The sequence below is a fragment of the Perca flavescens genome, chromosome 12 (assembly GCF_004354835.1).
Source record: "Perca flavescens isolate YP-PL-M2 chromosome 12, PFLA_1.0, whole genome shotgun sequence".
Lineage (NCBI taxonomy): Eukaryota > Metazoa > Chordata > Actinopteri > Perciformes > Percidae > Perca > Perca flavescens.
In genome coordinates this window covers 25,858,297-25,879,808 of record NC_041342.1, presented here as the reverse complement: position 1 = coordinate 25,879,808, position 21,512 = coordinate 25,858,297, and the positions used below count along the sequence as shown (strand labels likewise).

The 21,512-nt window shown below is 42.9% G+C and overlaps 1 protein-coding gene across 6 annotated transcripts in view; it reads left to right on the top strand.

Annotated features, from left to right (window-relative positions):
- The window catches only part of rnf220a (ring finger protein 220a), a 288,419-nt gene that overhangs the window by 110,990 nt on the left and 155,917 nt on the right, over positions 1-21,512 (top strand). For 5 of the 6 annotated variants that reach the window (XM_028592718.1, XM_028592717.1, XM_028592716.1 and 2 more), the window contains one exon: positions 18,667-19,895. In XM_028592718.1, coding sequence (XP_028448519.1) covers positions 19,241-19,895 — 655 coding nt within the window. In that variant the 5' untranslated portion in view covers positions 18,667-19,240. Of the gene's footprint in view, positions 1-5,503; positions 5,659-18,666; positions 19,896-21,512 lie in introns of those variants that run through there. The other variant, XM_028592715.1, reaches the window with a different exon arrangement.

Sequence of the window (21,512 nt, the reverse complement as noted above, 5' to 3'; positions counted from 1 at the left end):
ACGGCCATGTAATTCTTCATTTTCCAACAGCTCCCTGGAGCAACGGATCTGAGAGCGACATGAATGTGGCGGAGTCTGTTTCCCCCCCTCTCTCTCTCTCTCTCTCTCTCTCTCTCTCTCTCTCTCTCTCTCTGTCTCTTTGCTTTGCTTTCTCTAAATGTGGCTCCGTCAGTGTGGTTAACCGCTTGGCCGTGTAGCTGCTGGCAGCTGCGCCTCCCGCCACAAGACAATATCTGTCCTCCTCACTTGTCTCTCCATCTATCTAACCATCCATCCATGCTCTACTTCCTTTTTCTCCTCCCCATCCTCATCTTCTCCAGTCTGCTATCCCCCTTCTCATCATCCTCCTCTCCTCCCCTTTCGTCCCTCACTTCTCCTCTCTTCCTCCCTCCCTCCAGTGGCGACACCAACCATCAGGTCCCATCTATCTGTGTGTACGTCAGCAATTAGAGCGTCGTGGCAGCCAAATGCCAGCCATGTCCCCAAGCTACACACACACACTCAAAGGCTATGCCCTGACAAACAGCGAGAGAACAAATCACACCATAATTTATAATCTCACTGCGCTTAAATCTCATTATATTACAGACATATGGATTTGGCGGCATGCACGGCTGGGGAGCCGGTGCTATAAATTCCACCAATCGTAAATTATTTAAGGAAAGATAGAAATGACCGTCGCCTGTCCAGATTAGCTGTAAATCACCCTCAAACATGGTTTGTTTAAGGAATTAAGTCCCACGTGGTGTAAAGGACCTAACAGGGTATTACTTTCGTCACTGGGTGGTAGGGAGGGTCAAGTTTGAGCTGCCTTAAAATATCAAAGGATTACGGGTTCAAGTCATAAAATAGACAAGGGCTTTCTGCTAGGAAACCTTGTCTTTATCTGGGTATACACCAACCAGTACAAAAAAAAAAACAGAAAATGGCCTCAAGACAGCACCTATTTTTCTCACCCGATTGCTAGGCTTCACCATTTAAAGAAAATGCCTGTTAGCCAAGCCAACAAGCAACATAAACAAAGCAGAAACCCACAGCTTGTCACACCCTCTCCACTCTGCTCGCCTCAGTCCAGCCCTCCTAGCTCAGTTTTGAAAAAGTGGAATTCAATTTAAGGATAAACCCGGCCAAGCAGAGGTGAAAGCAGACAGTGAGAGGGCAGCCCCGGCCCTTTGCTGTCAGCTTGACTTCTTATTATCACTCCGTCATTTCAGAGGAGATGTCAGGGGTTTCATAACACAAGGACATGACTGCGTTCAGGTGGATGCTAAGAAAATCTTCAGAAAACCAGAACGAGCCCTGATGTTAACCTGTGTCTGCTGACACGCAATGTTGTACGCTAATGTCATGTCATCAGCAAGGGGAGGTGTGGGTGCAGGAGAATGTGAGTTTTCAGCCATTTCTTGCATCTGGGTGCATAGAAGTACTTAACATGTTAATGTATTTATTGATACTCAGAATAACAAAAAAAAAGATAGATTTTTACATTGATAATATATCTAAGTCCACGTTCAGATAGATAACAGCACTGCATGAAAATTGGCGGCCCTTTCATTTGAATGGGACCAGTGTGTTAACTGAACAAATACTTGCAAGCACACATTCCTGGTAGATTACTTGTTGCATGTAAACACTGGATTTCTACTGTTGCAAAATGATTGCAGCAGTGATAACTTTCCAGAGAGTTAAATTTCATGAGGTAAAATCCTTCCTCATACTATAATCCCCTCTGCATTGTTTTTGTGTCCGATAGGTCTCCAAACTCATGGATCTATAACTCCAATTGGACTTCCTGGTTCATATTTTATTGTTTTGCTGGTAGGTACCTGGCACAACACACTCCCACCAACACAGCTTCTTACAGTTTTAACAGTGCTGTTTTCAGGCTGAACGCCCAGTATCTTGCTATTATAATCCATCCAACGTTGGTCTGGGCTTTTGTGGACAAATTAAAGATTCTAATCGTTACCAAATATATATTTTCATTCATCTTTTTAAACTCTGAATTGTGGAAGGAGCATGTCTGCATAAAGAGATGTACTCTTACTGTTGCAATGGGTTGGTTCACCCAGACAACAGAGAAACAATTTCTCTCTCTCTCTCTCTCTCTCTCTCTCTCTCTCTCTCTCTCTCTCTCTCTCTTTCTCTCTCAGAGCAAAAACAGCCCTGTATTAAAACAAAGCAATTGGGGACATGTTTCAGGTATCTGTGAGACATTAAATATAATCCAGAAAATCCAGTTTGAGTAATAGATACATGACTTTGAAAGCCTGTGAAATGACCAGATGTTGCCAGCCATTTGTAATACTGTAAGGCTGGATTTTACGACTCTGGAAAGTTATTAATGGCAACTATTTTACAGTACAAATACTTGTGTGGTGTTCCGGTTCGGCAACCTTTTCACCTTTTTTTGCCAGAACCCGCTGCGTTGGCACCTCCACTGCATCACTGGAGTGGCCTCATTCAAATGACTGAGAGGGCTGTGTCTTTTCTCAGGACTAAAGTCAGTCTGGATAATCCAAAAAAACATGCTGTCAATAGAAACTGTTCTCAATGAGGTGTACAGAGTAGAGTAACAGACCTTGATTCTGGAAAGAGTTGGGTCTTTAGAACCTTTGGAATATATCCTTTCAAAGCTGTGAGCACAAACAAAATCCCATTCACCTTGTGCATTGGTGTGGAGGCAGAGACAGATATCTAAAAACCTAGGCAAATATAACTAACCTATCTGCATTGCTAGTTAGGTTAAATCTGCCACTAAAATCCCATATGTCTTACACACCTTTAAGCAAATCCATAGTATCCCTTGTGCTTCTGATATCTGCATGGGGAATGCCTTTGCTCGAGAGTGGTGGGGGGCCGTGCAGATGCCACAGCAGTGCAACAGGTGCTATCAAAGTGCTTCCTAGTCAATACACACAGAGGCAGCATTTAAAAACATCAGAGGGTGGGACTGAAGAGTGGCATTAGACTTTGAATAGAGAGGGATCTAATACATGGATGGTCCTCTTCCTCAGTCAGCCCATTGACTCCAAACTGAGCCTATTAGCAAGACAACACAGCACTAATGGCACTGCTGCTACTGCCCCTCATGTGTATGGAGACCACACACACACAAACCTCTTCACTTTTCCCACGCTATTGTTACCTAAAACATTGGTATAGTGTGGAACCAGATCAAAATTCCATTTGAAAACCATCACACATCTTGTATGATGGACTGTAGGTGGGAGACATCATATTTGTGGAGAAATTAGATAGAATCAGCCTTTTTGGCACTTCCGGTCTACAGAGCACTTTATCTACAATCTGTCGTACTTATTTCATGAATTAATGTCATGTGAATCCAAAAATACAATGTGCTTTTCCCACTAAGTGCCCTGTCCAATACAGTAAAAATGCCAGCGGACATTTTAACAATTGCACCTGATGATTCCTTTTTACCTCACATTGTTTTACAAGGAATATAAAGTGATTTGTTTATCATAATCCATATTTGTTTCATTGTAAGAACTTACTGTATTTTGTGTCACAGTTTCCCCTTTCACTGCCCTGTTAGATTCAAACCATGCAAATGTATTTGTGCCACTTAGAGCACTAGTCAGCTGCTTACAGTTACTGACCCAAAGTGAGTTACCACAGAAATAAAAAGTTAAGTGCGAAGCTGTGAGTATTGGTCAGTTCCATATGTGACCAGCAGGGGGGTGTAGTGGAGAGGAAGACAACTGGACAGGAGGCTTCTCTTCTCCCAGTCTCTCTCACTCTCCCTCAGTCTGACACACACACACACACACACATGCATACACACTTTATGCTCAAATTACATATTACAATGTCCCCTAAAAAAAAAATCTGAAATATTGCAGGTGTAATATTCCAGGGCTAATAGTTGGGCGTAAAACTTGTGTTTGTACCATAAATGACCTTTGCCTAGTTATTTTCCCCATGATTAAGTCTGACAGCTTTGTTACAATGGTGGTCAGATGATTGAAGACGAAAGAATAGGTGCATACAAGGAGCTGTCAGTGCGTTGTCACTTATGGAAGAGTATGTACAGTCAGGAATAATATGCACCTTTCCAGTAATTTTAATAGAGAGCAAGAATACCAAAATAAAAATTAATAACTTGATTAAAAACAATCACAAATGCCATGGGTCATTTCTATAAAAAAAAAATGATCTAAGCCCGGTTGCAAAAAAAAGTTTAAGATGAAGTTTGGGGAGTTATAAAATAGCCAAAAGTAGCCTACATGCTTCTTCATTTGTAAATGTCTTGAAAGTTTAGGCTGATCCGTGCTTTGCCACACAGCTGCCGGTTTAGTGAACTTCCCTCGGGCTCACTAACTTCAGTCTCTAGTGCGCACTTTATAAGTGTCTGGTCCACCTCTTTTTGTTAAGAGGTGGACTTCATTGGCTTTATGGCAAATAGTCTCTCTCTCTCTCTCTCTCTCTCTCTCTCTGAGAGAGAGAGAGAGAGAGAGAGAGAGAGAGAGAGGATAATTCATTCACTTTGCGCACAAAGCGCAGTGGAAATCACCCAGGGGAACGAAACACCAGACAGAGGGGAGAGGCAGAAGGGTGGGGGTGTTGAGAAACAGTGTCCACGCATGCACGTGGACACTAGAAATCCCCAAACTAAATCTACACTCCGATTCTTTAATTTCCTCGTAATCACTCGTAATCCCATTTTGTGGAACTATAACAAGAAAAAAAAAGACACATTTTGGTAAAGTTGACTTTGTCATGGCACAAATGGCACAAAAAGGACTGGCACTAATGTAAGATATGAACACTGTCCGGTTCCCTGATCTCTCGCAGGAGAGGAAACTGAGTGATCCAGATTCTCTGAAGGCGAGAAGAAGAAAAAACGCTGTTTTGGAGCAGTGTATGGTCAATGTGATGCTCGGAGAGGAAATGAACTCACATCGAAATGATTAAGAAGTAATGATCATTAGATTAACGTGTATTGTTTTTATCCAAGGGAAAAAAAAAGCCGAGCCGTGTTCTGTCTGTCTGTGTGTGTCTGCCAGTCAGTCAGTCAGTCATTGAACGAGCCGAGCGCTGCGCGGCAGCACTGCACCTCGGAGGGCTCTGGACCCTGGACACCCCTCCCTCCCTCCCATCCACCCCCACACTCCCCACTCAGCCTCGCGCAGCCCAGCTCCAGCCTCACACACGTCGCTGTGGAGCACTGTGAGACCCCCCAGCCCCCCCCTCCCCTTACACCACCACTGCCTGCCACAGTCTATGCGATTCCTGCGCTCCCTCACCGCCTTCACTCCTCTTTCCTCTCACTGATCGTCCCTCTCGGTGTTTCAGCGGAGGGGCTGCACGCGCGATTGCGCTATTGATACCCACTTTACACTGTGTTTAAGGAAAGTCAGCCTCTCTCTCTCCCTCTCCTCTCCCTCTCTCTGTCCTGCTCTCTGGCTGCGCTTTGGTAACCTAACAGGGAGGTGTTAACTACTTTTGCTTCCACAAAGCGCCTCCCGTTATCTCCGGTGCTGCTGCGCAAGAGCCTGAAGGGCTTCTGCTACTGATATTGGCACTCCGCAGAAAAGTTTTCGGTTTGTTGTGAGGATAAAAAAAAAGAAAAGAAGAAGAAGCCGCGGAAACCGAGGAGTCGTCTGCAGAAAAGGCGGATTCTACCACGGCGAGGTGAGTAACACTGACTGTCTTTTTTTGTTGTTGTTGTTGATCGGTTTGGAGCTCATACAGTTTGTGTTTCCACGCCTTTTTCGAGTTCCGCCGCATCGTTGTGTTTTGGAAGCGGATATTGAGTCGTTTCAATAAACTTTCTCGAGGATTATGCGCTTTGGTCGCTGTGCGCGGTGGCGTTTCCACGCGTAACACAAATTAAATAAATAGAAAAGTCACGGCACGGTCTGTCTCCGTTTGGACACGGACTTCCACGCGTGTGCGCGCTAGTGCGTCTACATTTATATCTGTTATTGTCTCCCTAAGTGTGTGTGTGTGTGGACGCGTGTGCGTGCATATCCGAGGTTCCCAGACAAGAAAGTGGTTTCTAGAAAAAAAAACTTGAATACTTCAGTATAATGCGTGTGTGTCAGTGCCATTACGCATACATCACCATCACCATACATTAGCACATTACAAGTAGTGCACGGCCACACGCTGCAACCAATATTCAAACTTTTTACAGCTCTACTTATCGCTTGTGTCATTGCGTTTGATGAAGGTGGGTTATGTCCTTTCAGAATTAATGATTAGATAGTTTAATTATTCTCAAACCTCCCAATACAAGAGTTAAAAATATATAACTTTGCTGCAGAGCTCACGCGATCTTTCCCCGTCATCACCAGCTATATCATCAATAATGAACGTTAGTGAGCAGGCCTGCACTGATTATATTTATTTAAAAGTTAAGCTTTAGTTCTGAAGTCAGCACTGGTTAGTCGACTGTATCTCATGATGGTGAGGACATGTGGCATCAACTGCCGTACTGTAATAATCATTAATCTTCATAATCGAAATTGCGTTTTAATCTCGGCTTTTGAACGTCTATTTTTATTCAACCAAATGTGATCGTAGCAATTAAAACTAAATTACCAAAACATTGTGAAAAAGAACAAAACTAGAGAAAATGGAAAACCCTGCCCTATAAGCGTGGTTGAATGCAAGTCCTCAAATGCGCAACAAATTATTCTCATTTTCTCTCAAAGAGAAACAGACGGCTTGAATTAAAAAGGAAAGGCGACTTGCTGCAGCATGGTCGTGCACGTGCACACGCGCGCGCGCACACGCACACACACACAGGCCTAAACACAGTTGGGAAACACCTGTTAACTAGGGAGCCACTGTAATTTACATCCTCCCCCTAAATAAGCTGGGCCCAGCCAGAGGAAGTCCCGGGGGCCTCCCAGCTTCATGGCCGAGCACAGTGAGCCAAAATCGGCTTCCCCAAAGCGCCAGGTCCCGCTGCTGCTGCGTCGGTAATACCGGATACAACATTCACTTTTCATTTACATTTTCGACCTTCTACCGTGTCTCATCAGGCAGAAAGGATTATACTTTAAACATAATTTAAGTTTTTTTTATTTTTATTTATTTTTAATTATTTTTGGCAAATAACTTCCACACCTTTGTTTTCTCTGTATTTTTGTGTTGTCCCTCGTCAGATTATTTATACTGTAGACATGATGAGTGCAATTTAATTCGTTTTTATTTCCTTTTGATTCAAAAAGTTAGTTTGTATTCGAGTGACGGGCGCAGACAATGAAAACCGTGGATGAGATTGACTTTATTTTGTTAGTCGGACTCACCACTTTATAATCTTTTATAGTCATTTGTGCTCCCTCCTTTATTTCTCTGCTTGTGCACCCGCCTGGTCTTAATCACATCCATGCCGTTTATGAAAAAAAAAAAAAAAAAAAGGGAACGACCTCACTGAAGCAAACAAGTGAGCAGTCACGTATACGCGCCGGAATCAACGCGCACTGCAGCACAAAGCCGCAACCCCTCAGAACAGGGAATAATAAAATTACTAGTGTGGGAAAAATGCAGCAGACCTATTAGTAGTAATTTCCAAGTTGAAAAGTTCTCTTACTGCCGGCAATAAATAGCGCGTAAAAACACACTTTTGGAGCGAAGGTGCGCCCGGTGCGGGTCATTGAACTCACCGCACTGTGAAGATTGAATTATAGTTCCTAAAAATCACAAATTCCGAATCCAGATCCAGTGAAGCCAGCGTGATGAATCCCTTCCAAATTGATTGTATTGATTGTCCGATCAACCAGCCCTGACTTCTAACGACCCGGCCGAGCCTTTTCATTTCCCAAACGCACACATTAGCGAGCAATAATTCTCTTTTTAAAAGTGGAAAATTGGGCAGGAGGAGAGATGTTACAGAAACAAATATTTTCAACATGTTAAATTGCATCATATAAAGTGAATAGAACAGCCTACATGATGGTTTGTTTCCGGTGGGGTGGGCAGTTTTAGTTTAGCATATTTGTTATTGACACAATTTGCTGATAAAGAAAAGTGAGCATTTGTAATTATCGACAGGCTATAATGAGACAGGCCATTCCTCTTCCTATATATTATAGATATAGCCTACCTCTACATGCATTCACTCAATCAGTCATTTTGATGATTGATGTAATGCGGAGTAGAGCTTTATATATTTCTCCAGTTAATGTTTATTATATATATATATATATATATATATATATATATATATATATATGTGTGTGTGTGTTTTATAAAACCTCCAAATCTCAGTTTAATTCTTATGTTTTAAATGACATATTAATGAGACATTCAGAGCGATTTGGCAGACTGGTTTCTGTTCCATTGCTTTGTATTAAGGGTACAAAGTAGGCTATTTAAACGATCATTATAAATAGGCCGGTGTTTATTATTAATTAAGAGAAATTAAAGCTGCATTTTTTCCACACGCACATGATTGTATCTTTAGTCTATTTAAACCTGTTCTGTGATCTGGCTGTCATCTAGAGGGATGTTTTCAGTGCCTGCATCATTTTTATTATTTGTGATAGTGATTTACAGGCCGCCGCTTATTTCACCTTCACATTAAAACGCGCTACGACAGCCTGACATTTTTTTATTGATATGTTTTTATGGAAGTTGGATTTTGATTGTAACTTTTGGGTGTTTTTTTTTTTTTCATTGTAAGTTTTCATGCGCGTTCCAGTCTGTTTGGTATTAATTCAGAGACTTTGCCTCGGAGCCTTGGGATTATTACACCGATACAAATCACATGTAAGGATGCATATGCTCAGCCCAAAATATGAATTTAATTCTTTTTGAATGAAGCAACATAAAACGGGCCTTTTATGAGGAATTCTGCATATTTTGCTTTCTCAGCCAAATTCAACGTGATAGCCTCGATATTTAATTGAAAGTCTCAACACATCTGTGTTTTTCTTACTTATTCATTGAAAGGCCTCGTCTCCTCCTCTGTCTCCCTCCGCCCCTCCCAAAGGAATAGTCCGTAGGCGCAAAGAAGAGGGGAAAAACGTGTCGAGGTTGGAGGAAAAGTAGCAAAAGATGATTTATTTGTCAGCGTTTTCGATTGTCCCCCCCCCACACACACACACACACACACCTCTCTCTCTCTCTCTCTCTCTCAGCAGTCAGCTGTTATTGCTCGCCATTGATCTCTCGCGCTCCCCTCCTTTGCGCAGCGAGAAGTGAACTAAAATTAATGTCCATTTCACACCTCTCTGCTGGCTCGATGGCCGCAGGGAGAGAAGTTTATTTTAATTTGGCTCAGAAGAAGCGCCACGTCCGAGACACACAAGAAAAAAAGAAAGAAAAAATCTTCCCACCTGCTTAATTATAAGGAAACCAGTTAACTCTCACTTTTATCGCGACTTATAGGTAATCATTAAACATCTGGTGAGCAGCTTCAAAATCATATTCATCAGATGAGGATGTTTTTTTTAAGAGAATTAAAAGTAGAATTTATTTTTTATGTGAGTGGATTTTTGTTGCTCGCCAAGTTTATTTACCGGCTCCTCTCTGAGACAGAAAGAAAGAAGCGGATGTAAAGTCTCACCTCCTCCCACCTGTTCTGCCCCTCATGTAGCTATTTTTTTCTCTCCGTCTGAACATATATATTCTCATCCACTTCTCATATTTGGGAATATTAATGCGTCACGACGCGCGCATTAACCCCCTCCCCTTTTCTCTCTCTCCCATAACATGACACTGATAGTAAATTAACCGTGGATCGCTCAGTCGCGACAAGTTTGATGACCCCCCTCGGTCTATTAAGTCCTATCAATATGCACTAATTCCTCGTTCTTTATTAAACGCAGAACTCCTCCACTTCTTCTCCCCATACCCCCCCCCTCCCTTTTCTCCATCTCCTCTCCCCCTCCCCTGTGTGTGTTTTATTATTTTGTTGTGCTAATAAACCCTACATAGGAGAGCTAATTTGACATGCAGACGGTAATTGAAATAAACGCGTCGCCGGTAAATAACAAGTGTTTGAACACGCAGACCGGAGAGCGGGCCCCCTCGGAGAGAGAACGCGTCCTGCGCGGTCTGCATTTTAAAACTTTGTGTTATTGTTGTCTCGTTATCGCTGTTATAATCGCCGCCATTAAGTGCGAACGGCCGGATGCAATCATTTAAACGGATGGATATTGTAGGGCTGTCTCGCTTATCAAACTAACCAAATGTGTTTGTTTGTTTTTTCCTTCACTGGAAATTGCAGCCTGTCCGCAACGCAGATTGGGGTTTTGGGGCGACTCTGATTGATGTGTCCAATATTCCGTGTTAGAACTTGGATCAAAAGTTTTTATTTTCACATTTTTCACACACCGTTTATTTCATGTCTAATATTTATAGCGCATTATTATCATTATCTTTTGCATATTTCTCGAAAAATAGACATTTTAAACTGTTTAAACATTTTTTATTCTTTCATCAAAGTCATTTAAATGTGAATAGGAGAGATTTCTCCCATGTTTTACCGACTATAGAAGCAGTGTTAAATCATACGAAGCATCCTATTCCCTTGTCATATTTTAGAAAATATATGGAAATGCAAAACAAAAACGCTTGGCTTTGATATTAAAGAGATGATTATTTCTAATAAACAGAGCAAAGAAGAATCCTCTCCCTGCAAATGCACGCGCAGAGCCAATTATTCCTTTTATTGATGACAGGAAAGGGGAGTAGCTCATGTCCAGTCATTTTCTATTGGAAGGAAATCACTCCATGCAGGGGATGTAGCTCTGTGTTTAATGGTTTGATTGCATTGGAGAAGGCAGCCACTGGTAATGCCGTTACAGGGGGAAATATCACTTGGAGACGCTATCGGCAACAAGAGAAAGTCAAAGAATTAGCCTAATGGGGGGGAGAGGAGTTGTGTCGGATGTCAGATACTTTCTATTCTCCATATTGCTCCGTGTCTCTTTCTCTCTGTGTCTATCCCCCTCCACCCCCACCTTTGCCCCCACCGCCACATCATATCTCTCTCAGGTTTCCCCCCCATTCGTCAATTACACGTGAGCCAGATCACAAGCCTCCCTGCTTGGAAAATAAGCTAATATTCACCCCCCTCCCTCTCACACCACCCCAGAAGACACTGTGGGTGCATTTGCGTCCATCGATTGCAGCCAGGCAGTATTTGTGTAGCCTACTTATCATTTTTCTCCGTGTAGCCAGTCGGGCATCCAGGCAGGAGACTGATACAGGAGGCCTGATGTAACCAACCGATGCATAAATACACATACCTGCAGGAACGCACACCACTATGCATCTGCATGACCACACACGAGCAGATTGATATTCATATCGTATACTTGGCAGCCTTTCGATAAGTTAAAACAAATGTTTGGCCGTTGGTTGAGCATCCTCCCAAATCCCCCTTCAGCCGTAAGTTCTGCTGCTCTGTAACGCTGACCTTTGGCCTCCATGCAGAGCAGAGCACACCGCTTCCCGGCAGGCATCAAAGACGTTTCCCATTGTTCTTATTATCATTATTAACTCTACAATAAAGGGTTATTACTGCAGAATTTGTGAGTGAAAACAGTGTACTTGGCAACAGTTAAACTTGAGCTAATTGGCTTGCACTTGCATGCCGCCTGTAGTACAAACCGGCCAGCCAGCCAGCCGCCTGTCTGCCTGCCAGCCAGCTAGATTAGTGGCTGCTGTTGTACACGCTGGCACAGCACAGCAATAAAGAGTCATAGCAGGGTGGCTGGTGCCCCCCCCCCCCACACACACACACACACACTCTGTCACACTCCTACAGGACAGATAGCAATCTCTGTCACCTGTCGGTCAGCAGAGGGACACTGGTGTCATCTGTCAGGGTTGTAAGCTTTTTGTGAGTGCGTGCCTCGTCTCTGAATAGCCAAAAGTTATTACACATATGTCTTCAATAGAAATGGATGAATATGAGGCATAAGTGGAGATTGTCAGCTCTTGAGTAAATGTCTTCTCTGGCTTCTGGTAAGCTCAGTGTTGCAGCACCAGGCATCCATATCAGTTCCAACAAAAATCAAGCACATGAAAATGTTTTATTTGAAGTAGGGTGGATATTGTTGTCCACTGTTAGATACTAAGAAACGTAAAGTAATTTCAAACCGCTTTCTGTGAATATTAATTCTTATATTTTCGACTCTTCTGATCAGATAAACTGCTCAAAATGCTCTAAATTTACAAAGAAACGCACAATTCTGTACGTGGCCATGTTCACAGGCCGATACTGCTGCACCTGACATATCAAGAAAGTCTGTTTAACTTTATTTCAGGGAAACAAAAAAGGAAAAAAGTAGATAATAGGATTTGGTTTACCAATGATCCAAAATACACTTTGTAGATGGTAATCTATGAGGAATGCAATGGTGTGCTTTTCCCATTTTGCCTAGTCTGTACCAGGAATTAGCTGGCCCCGCTGAACTGGGCCTCGCTGGTGCTGCAATGACTAGAAATCCCTGCCACAGGTCAGGGCCGACTTCCAGAATGATTTTTGTCTGCCGGCCATGTCTCTGAAATTAAAAAGGCTTATTTGAGAAGTAAATCCTTTTTCTTTTTCTTCAGTATTGCATTAATGTCACAGGGAGAGTCTGGGAAAGAAATATGTCCCTCTTTAATTAATTCATTAATTAATTGAAGTATATTAAGTTACACATTCTATAATAAATATATTTGTTGTTAGTTTGACTGCTGCACAAAGCTTGCATGTTCACTTGCACAAGCTTGTCCAATCCTTATTGATTTTGTTGCTGAATATTGCCCGAGTGCCATTATCCACCTCAGGATGATGTGTGTGTCTGTATGTTATCAAATCTTACTGTAATATTTTTCACTGCGGATGCATATCTATCCTGTTAACTGCAGCAGCTGTTGACTGAAGCGAATAACCTGGTTACAGATTTCATATCACAGAGAGGAGAAAGAAAAGAAGAGAGAAACATGAGAGCGGATTTTCGAAAGACATTTGGAAACAAAATTAGGGTTTTACAGCTGAAAGGAAAGACGAGGACGAATAATGAGAGAGAGAGAGAGAGAGAGAGAGAGAGAGAGAGAGAGAGAGAGAGAGAGAGAGATAAATCGGTGTGATTCTTATTCACAAGGACATTTGAGCTTTGCCTCGTGGCCAGACATGAATGAGTAGATTTCAATAGTATCGACTGTTGCTTCGGACATCAGCAAACACACATGCAGAGATACACACACACACACACACACACACACCTACTGACGCACAAGCACAAACACCGCAGTCTGTCTGGAATACAGAGTGGACCTGTGAGCAGGTCAGCTCACGCTTTTTATGCTGAATCACACACACACACACACACACACACACACACACACACACACACACACTGCAGAGACAAGCAGTTTACTTTCTATTTTTCTCTCTATGTGTCATGACGGCAAATATTTAATATGTGACAGCAGCGTTTTAAATAGCAGTGTTTTCTCTGTCTTTTTGGCTAGTGAAATGAGGCTTCACAATGGTCTGGTTTAGCTGCAGTGTTTGGAAAATATAGTTTTTGCAATTTCAAAGTCTAAACCAGTCCAAGAAAACAAAACAAGCCTTTTATTTATTTACACCATATATATGTACATATACAAATATATATATATATATATATATATATATTTGTGTTTTTATTCATTTTTCAATTGTTTCAACCTCAAAATATGACACCTGTATAGTATTAATTGCTCTGTTGATAGTGTATAAGATGTGGGGTCGGGTGAAGAACGACGAGAGAGAAGTATAGAGTGCAAGCATGGCAGAGGCTGAGGGTAAACTTTAGAGGCTGTATATTTGAGCTGGAGTTTCAGGGCCTTTGGACATGAACATAGTGTTCTAGGGAGAGTTGTTTTCTCTTTTGCCTTTCATAATTTAATTTGCTCCTCATTAAATACCCAAATCAACTTTGGAAGCATGCATTTACATGATTGTTCATGCACTAAGGGCAATTTAGTTCTATGGTGCATAAATAAAATGCTGCACAGTGTGTGTTCCAAAATGTTTTATTCATCAAAGTCTCTAAATTGTCCATACCTGATGTGTGTGTGTGTGTGTGTGTGTGTGTGTCCACCAGAGAGAATGTGAGAGTGGCATAACATGTATAAAATGTTAGAGTGGCACTTTCACTCTTGTCAACAATCTCTAAATATACCCACAGACCGGGAAGTGAGTGTTCACGCACGCACACAGACACACAGACACACACACAGACACAGACATTTAGACAGACCTGCGGTTTTTACTTTTCTCTTTTAAAAAGAGAAAAAAAATCAACTTTAGCTGCTTTATTTCCCGACAGTTTCAGCACACACACACACACACACACACACATAGACGCATGAAGACAGACGTGCATACACATACCAGTCACAGTCGACAAGACATTTTTATAACAAAAATTGGATTCCTCTTCGTTCCTCTCCAAAACTCAGCAGACACACTGGAAAACTCGATCTGACAAGTTTCAGCGGCATGTTGGAACAGCAAAAGCGTTGGTAACACACTCAAAGCAGCCATGCAAGAAAAATATTTATTCCGACCAGTCAACAAAAAGGAAGGCTTCAATAAGATAAGTGCTCTTTGTCACCAGTGTAGTTATTTGGATCCCAATTTCCCTTTTTCTTTTCTGATCCTGACACTCACAACTGTTTATGTTTCTGTCCTTCAAAGAGGGGATCCAGTGTAACGTGGAAGACTAAGACACTGACGATGATAAAACATTTTCTTTCTTATCGTTGGAGGCCTAAAGTGATATTTTGTATCCATAATGCCACCATCAAAACATCTTCAGCCCTCAACAATTCTGTCTCTAAGCCCCCTAACAAACCGATAACTTCCTATCGTTACTCTTAAAGAACGACAATAATGTTTATGAGCACATTTACAATTTCTTTTTACATTGAATATGTGACTTCTCCTGCAGCCCCCCGTCTCAGAAACTTACATTTCCCCCTCAGAATGATGTTAAAGCCCATTGTTGTTGACACTGCAATTTTGCGGACTGGCATGACATTGTCACTTAAAGTGCAGATTTGACGTGAAAAGACCTGCTCGCTGTTTGTATTTAATATCGCGCCGACAGCTGTATCATTCTTGCACACTGTAATCAAATTATGACAACGTGGTAAATGTTCCCCTGTGACATTTTCTATTATAAAATGCATATACTCGGTGTCAAAACAATGTGTGGGTGGTATCCCTCAGTGGCAAATGGGATTGTAAGTGGCACCGACTGACATTATACACGTGTGCGTTAGATGTAATTGCACTTTTATATTGATGATATGCATAGGTGCATGTCATCTGGAATTATGATTGTTGTTTTAAAGATAAGGTGGCGAAACATCCCTGACTTTAAGAGGCTTTATGACAATTCTGTCAGTGGAATATTGCAAGTGTAGTTGGAATTTATTGGAAATTTGTTTTATTACTTACATTACAGAATAATGTTTTTAATATGTGAAAGCATCAATACAAAAGCAAATACAAACGTTAAATGTAGAGAGACAGTTGAAGGGCTCTCCGGTATCAGTTTCTTGAGGCCTCATCACATACGTGTGTGTGTGTGTGTGTGTGTGTGTGTGTGTGTGTGTGTGTGTGTGTGTGTGTGTGTGTGTGTGTGTGTGTGTGTGTGTGTGCGTGTGCGTGTGCGTGTGTTCACATATGTGCACACAAGACCAGAAGGCAGCCAGTTTGTGTCAATCACCCAGGGAAATGAGATTTGTACCCTTTGCTCTGACATCACACCCTATTCTCTACTCTCGTTTCCTTTCTTCATTTCCTCTACTCTCTTTTCTTTTTTCCTCTCGTCATCTTCTCCTCTACCATCCTATTCCTTCCTCCTCTCCTCTTGTTTCCTCTCTACTCACTTTCCTCGCTTTGTTTCCTCTCCTCTCCTGTTGTGGCCTGTAAGGGACTATCCAGTGTCCTCTTATTGGATTGGCTGCTTCACGTTGGCGGCCCTTCACTCGCCGCCCTCTCGGCCTGCTGGGTAATGATAATAAAATTGAAATATCCCGGTACTTATCAGTGTATTACCTCGCTATCAACACCTCAGACACACTCCTACTTTAGAGGTTATACAGGAGAAAGCGTGACCTGATATACAGCGCAAACAGCGAGAGGACATCGGCCGAGAAAGTGAGAAATACAGAGAGAGAAGGAGAGGGGGTAAACTGAACAGAGAAAACTATGGGGGGGGGGGGGGGGCGACAAAGACACAAGTTTTGTCATAGCTACATTTTCAAAGTGCTATTTCCAGGATGGATTGCGGTAGGTAGGGAGGAGAGGGTGAAGAGAGGAGGTGGTGGAGTAGGAGGAAGAGAGGCGTGTAATGTGACTCTGTGGCATCTGTCCAGACCAGAGGCATGTTAGCGTAAGCTGCTCTCAACACTCCACAGTAGTCTACTGTACATTTGCGGTAATGTAAAACATCTCACATCTCCCCATCTCTCTCTGTCTCTGGGCCCTCTCTTAGCTCCTCTCCTCTCTCTCTCTTGGCTGTTGGGATTGTGTGTGTGGGAGGTGGGGGAGCGTGCCAAAGCCGAGATCAGGTTTGGAAATTGATTTGAATGAGTGTTGTGGACAGCTGATAGCTATAAAAGATTTTCTCCTTTCATTTCCCAGGGAGTTTCTCCTTTGATGTTGGCTGGTAGTCAACGCAGCTTTGAAGCTCGTCTGGAGCGGGCCGAGCCTCTACTTGATACTGTGTTTGTTGTGTTTTTATGTATGTGTGCACATGACTTGGTGTTTGACCTTTTTGTGTCACATTGGCGTTGAATTTTTTGATCGCGGCGATGACTTTTTATGATAAAGCTACCGTTCTTTTTCATAGTACAAAATTTCATTTTATCTGATTTTATAAATTGAGCTAAAATTAATCATGATAACCTATTTGCATGTAAACTGATCTGATACTTTTTTTTTTAATCCAGAACGAGGCACAAAATCCGACAATCACTTATGTACGACAAGCACATCTTTGCCTACTCCAAATCATCTAACATATTGGACGCTTAACGTGCCAGCCGCCTTCAAATTGCCCTTTGGGGATAAAAGTCTCTGAAATGTTATTTTGTCGTTTCATCGGCTGCCTCTCTTCTGCCTTCCTTCGACCGGCCAGTTGCACGCTCCAATCTAATCCCCGGGAGGGAAAATTCTAGTCAGTTGCCACGGATGCCAAGGAGGGTCATGAGGTCAAGTACGGCTAATTTATTCACTCAGTCACATTTCCTCTGGCTCGTGGATGGCAGATGGAGAGGTCTGATATGATATCACCCATCGGAATCACCCGAGGGAGAAGAGAGCGGGAGCGACGGGGGGAGGGAGGGGAGAGATGGAGGGATGAGAGGAGAAGAGATTGACAGGAGAGATGTAAAAAGAAAGGGAGGACAGATAGTAAAAATTGGGGAATTAAAAGTGGTTAGATAGAGAGATAGGAGAGAGGGTAGCATAGCCTGCAAGATTGTGGCGTGTGTTCGCCCCACCGAGTCGGGTGTGAAGCTGAACATTGAGCCACATAGCCTCTTATCAGATGTGTGTGTGGGTGAAATGTGTGTACGTGCGTGTGTGTGTGTCCTCATCTTAAGACAAGTGGTTCTGGTCCAATAAGATCCTGGGAGATGGTAGGACTAAGCGGCTTAGACAAAGATCTGAGATGAAGGAGGGAGGGAGGAGAGATAGCGCTAGGGTGATGAGAGGAGGAGATGAGGAAGGAGAGAAGGGGAAGAGGAGGAGGAGGAGAAGATGGACAGATTAGGAGGATGGAGGACAAGGAGGGGACATTTGGAAAGAGATGAGACGTGGAGGGCTGTGGAGATCGGAATGGAAAGATGTGATGTGGAAACAGTTTGGAGAAGTTTTTTAAAGAGCGGGAGGAAAAGGGGAGGGGGGTGGGGGGGGTGGGAGAAGTTTGGGTTTGAAATAGTTCTTGGCTTTTTGTCAAAGGGCAGGGATTTACAGGATTTGATCAACAGTGTCAACTTGAGGACACTTTTCCCCAAGAGGTTCTGAATTTGTGGCTGCAACAATAGTGTCTGCTTAAGAACATTCTGTCCCCAAAGGTTTTGACTTCAAGCCTTGGCTTCCAGACACTCCTTTATTAAATAAATAAAATCCACTCAGCTCCCAGCCTTTCCACTACATACAGATTGAGGTCATGACATTGATCTTTGTCAGTTGAAAAAGCAGCACACCTTTTGTCTCAGAAAAGTACCTATCATTAAGAAAAGACTAGGTCTAAGATAATGGCGAAAGGTTGTGCAGAGGGATTTTCATTTTTATTATGGTTGCTAAGAACTTATTTTAAGCGTTTTTGTCGCCACAGATAATATATTTTCAGGGCTGTCCAAAACAGCAGAAACCTCAAGGAATCTGTGAAGGGAAAATCTGTCAAAGGGCAGGTCTTATCTAACCACAAAAAAACGTGTAAGAAGGTAATTATCTCTTCCCATCGGATTTTGAATGCCAGGGGAGAGCTCAGTTGAGAGGTCACACTGTACAGTTTGGTTAACTTGGCAGAACAGGTGAGACAGCTGTTCTGGTGACACCACATTTTTTGGGGGAATATTCTATTATTTGCGATTGGTGATATTGAACTACCTGGAAATCCTAAACAACACTGTAACACACTGAAAGTGAATCAAAGCTAATGCTCGTGTTTTGTATCCTCTCAGTTTGGCGACCACATGAAGATGAGGAATCAGCTTTGATGACCTACGGATGTCCACCCCCAACACCGGACCATTCGGCTTCGGCAACACATCCAACAAACTCTCCAGGTGGGAGGCTTCTACTACTCATTACCCAGGAGGAAAAACTTAGTCTTGACCATTTATTGTATTAATCATCAGGACCAAAGTCGTCCAAACTGTAAAGTCTGTGAAGGACTGAATATACCCAACGGCACTTACCTGACATGGAATGATCTGGACAGAACTGAGCTCAAGTGAATATATTGCTGGAGACAGATTAACTCAATCACTCTCCATTTAAGAGAAATGAACTGAACTCAAGCTAACTTGAACTGACGTTGGCTGACTTTTTTTTTCTTTTTTCTTTTTTTTTTTACAAACTGCTCTTTTCTGAACCCCTTCCTTCAAAAATCCCAAAACCTTTAGTCTCAAGCCTAGGTTCCCTCACTTCCTCAGACCCTTTCCGAGGGTCTTGGACATTGTCTCAAATTTTATTGAGGAGGAATTATCTCCTCCTCCCCCTAAGATCCTCACGGCCTCTTTCTTCCGTCCAGACATGGATCTTCACAGGGCAGCCTTCAAGATGGAGAGCTCCTCCTACCTGCCCAATCCCCTGGCCTCCCCGGCCCTCATGGTCCTGGCCTCCACTGCTGAAGCCTCTCGCGATGCCTCAATTCCCTGCCAGCAGCCACGTCCGTTTGGCGTCCCCGTTTCCGTTGAGAAAGACGTCCATTTGCCATTTAACAATGGTTCTTACACTTTTGCATCAATGTACCACCGCCAAGGCGCGGTCCCACCAGGATTCCCAAACAGGGATTTTCCTCCATCCCTCCTCCACCTCCATCATCAGTTTGCCCCACCTAACCTGGACTGCTCGCCAATCAGCATGCTGAATCACAGCGGTGTCGGCGCCTTCAGGCCCTTCGCCTCCCCTCCGGAAGATCGCGACGGAGTGCCAGGCGGGTATCAGTCTGCTTTCACCCCAGCCAAGCGCCTCAAAGGCTGCCTGGATGCAGATGCTTCACCCCACCTGCGCTACTCCGATGCAGAGGGGAAAGAGTACGACTTTGGCGGTTCCCAGATCCCTCCCGGAGGTTCGCCCAGCAGCGCCTTGAAAGCAGTAGAGGACAGCGGGAAAAAGATCTTCGCTGTGTCAGGCCTCCTGTCTGATCGAGAGACTTCCTCCAGCCCAGAGGACCGCATTGAGCGCTGTAAGTAACCATTCATAGCTGTTCTACATTGTACTGAAGGAAACTAGAATTACATTGAACGGCACATACAGATGGGTGACAAAAGATAGGAAAAACATGAAAACATAACCGTACCGGGCACAAGGGGGGTCACTGAATGATTTGATGAGTATAGCGACGATGTGAATCATATGCAATGGTCTCTGAAGTAGCCAGTTCTCAACCCAATTAAACACCTACGGGAGATTTTGGAGCAAGATGTTAGACAGTGCTCGCTACCACTTTTATCCAAAGACAAATGAGAGACTATCCTTTGGATGAATGGTTTTCATCCCTCGGCTAGAAATCAGAGAATTGGAGAATTTATGCAGGAGCGTTAGCCTTTTCTCCAGGCTCGTAGTTAATAAGACACTTCATGTTGGGTTTTTCCTTACATACATATTTATTACCCATCTGTATTGAAGGAAATCTTGCAAGGCATATTCATTAAAACAAATTATTGGTACTTGCATAATGTGCTCACATAACAATACATTTACACAACACTCAAACTACAAAGACTCACACATTATTGTTTTGAAAGTCTCCTCCAGTGCATACACAAATCAGCACCAATATGCTCTTGTAATGATACAAAATGATATGTTGTATTACTGTGTGGTATGATGAAGGGTCGCACAACATACATTTTCCATTACACGCTTTCTTTTTGCTTATTACAAATAGTTGCACTGATGTATGGTCTACGATATACGCAATCTCACACTTCCAATGCTCATCCCACAATTTATCGAAACGCTTATAAACAACTTAAACCATCATATTCCAGGATTATTCTGTAGACAATTGTAATAATTAAACCTGCAAACAAGACACATGCCCAAACCTATACAGCAAACACACGCACAATCACACACACACACACACACACACAGACAAATTTAATTCTGACTCTCAAATTAAAACAAAAGTACAACTTGCTGCAATTTGTGAAATAATGCAAATTTGTACACACTAGCATCACACACACCAATAAACAATCCCATCTATGTTCTCTTGTCATCATCTCTCCTGGCTCTCTCTATCCGTGTTTCACAAGCCCACAAGCTCCACTGGTCACATTAGCATTCACCAGTGGAAGGATGCCATTTGGCCCTCACGCACTGGGAATCTGATTAGTGTTTTGTGTGTGTGTGTGTGTGTGTGTGTGTGTGTGTGTGTGTGTGTGTGTGTGTGCGTGTGTGTGTGCACATGTGTGCATGTGTGTGTGAGTGACTGGTTCAGAGACCGGCCATGCTCTTTGCCATCAGCATTCATCATAGCTCCACGCTGGCAGCTGTTGCCAAAAGATTTACCCACATACCCAAAACCTTGGCAGGCCATGTGTGTGTGAGTGTAATAGATGGGAGGTGGGAAAGGGGGTTGTAAGAACTCCAAGCACAAACACTCTTCCAGACACACAAACATCTTTCAGCATGAGCACCGACATTTCCTACACATGTCAACAAGCTGCATCGGATCTCAGTGACAAATTAGGAGGCAGACAGAGGTGCGCCTGTATAATTTAACAAAAAAAGAAAGTCTTTGTTTTCTTCATTCTGTCTCTCCTTTCTTAAATTCACTTCACCTCTCTCTTTA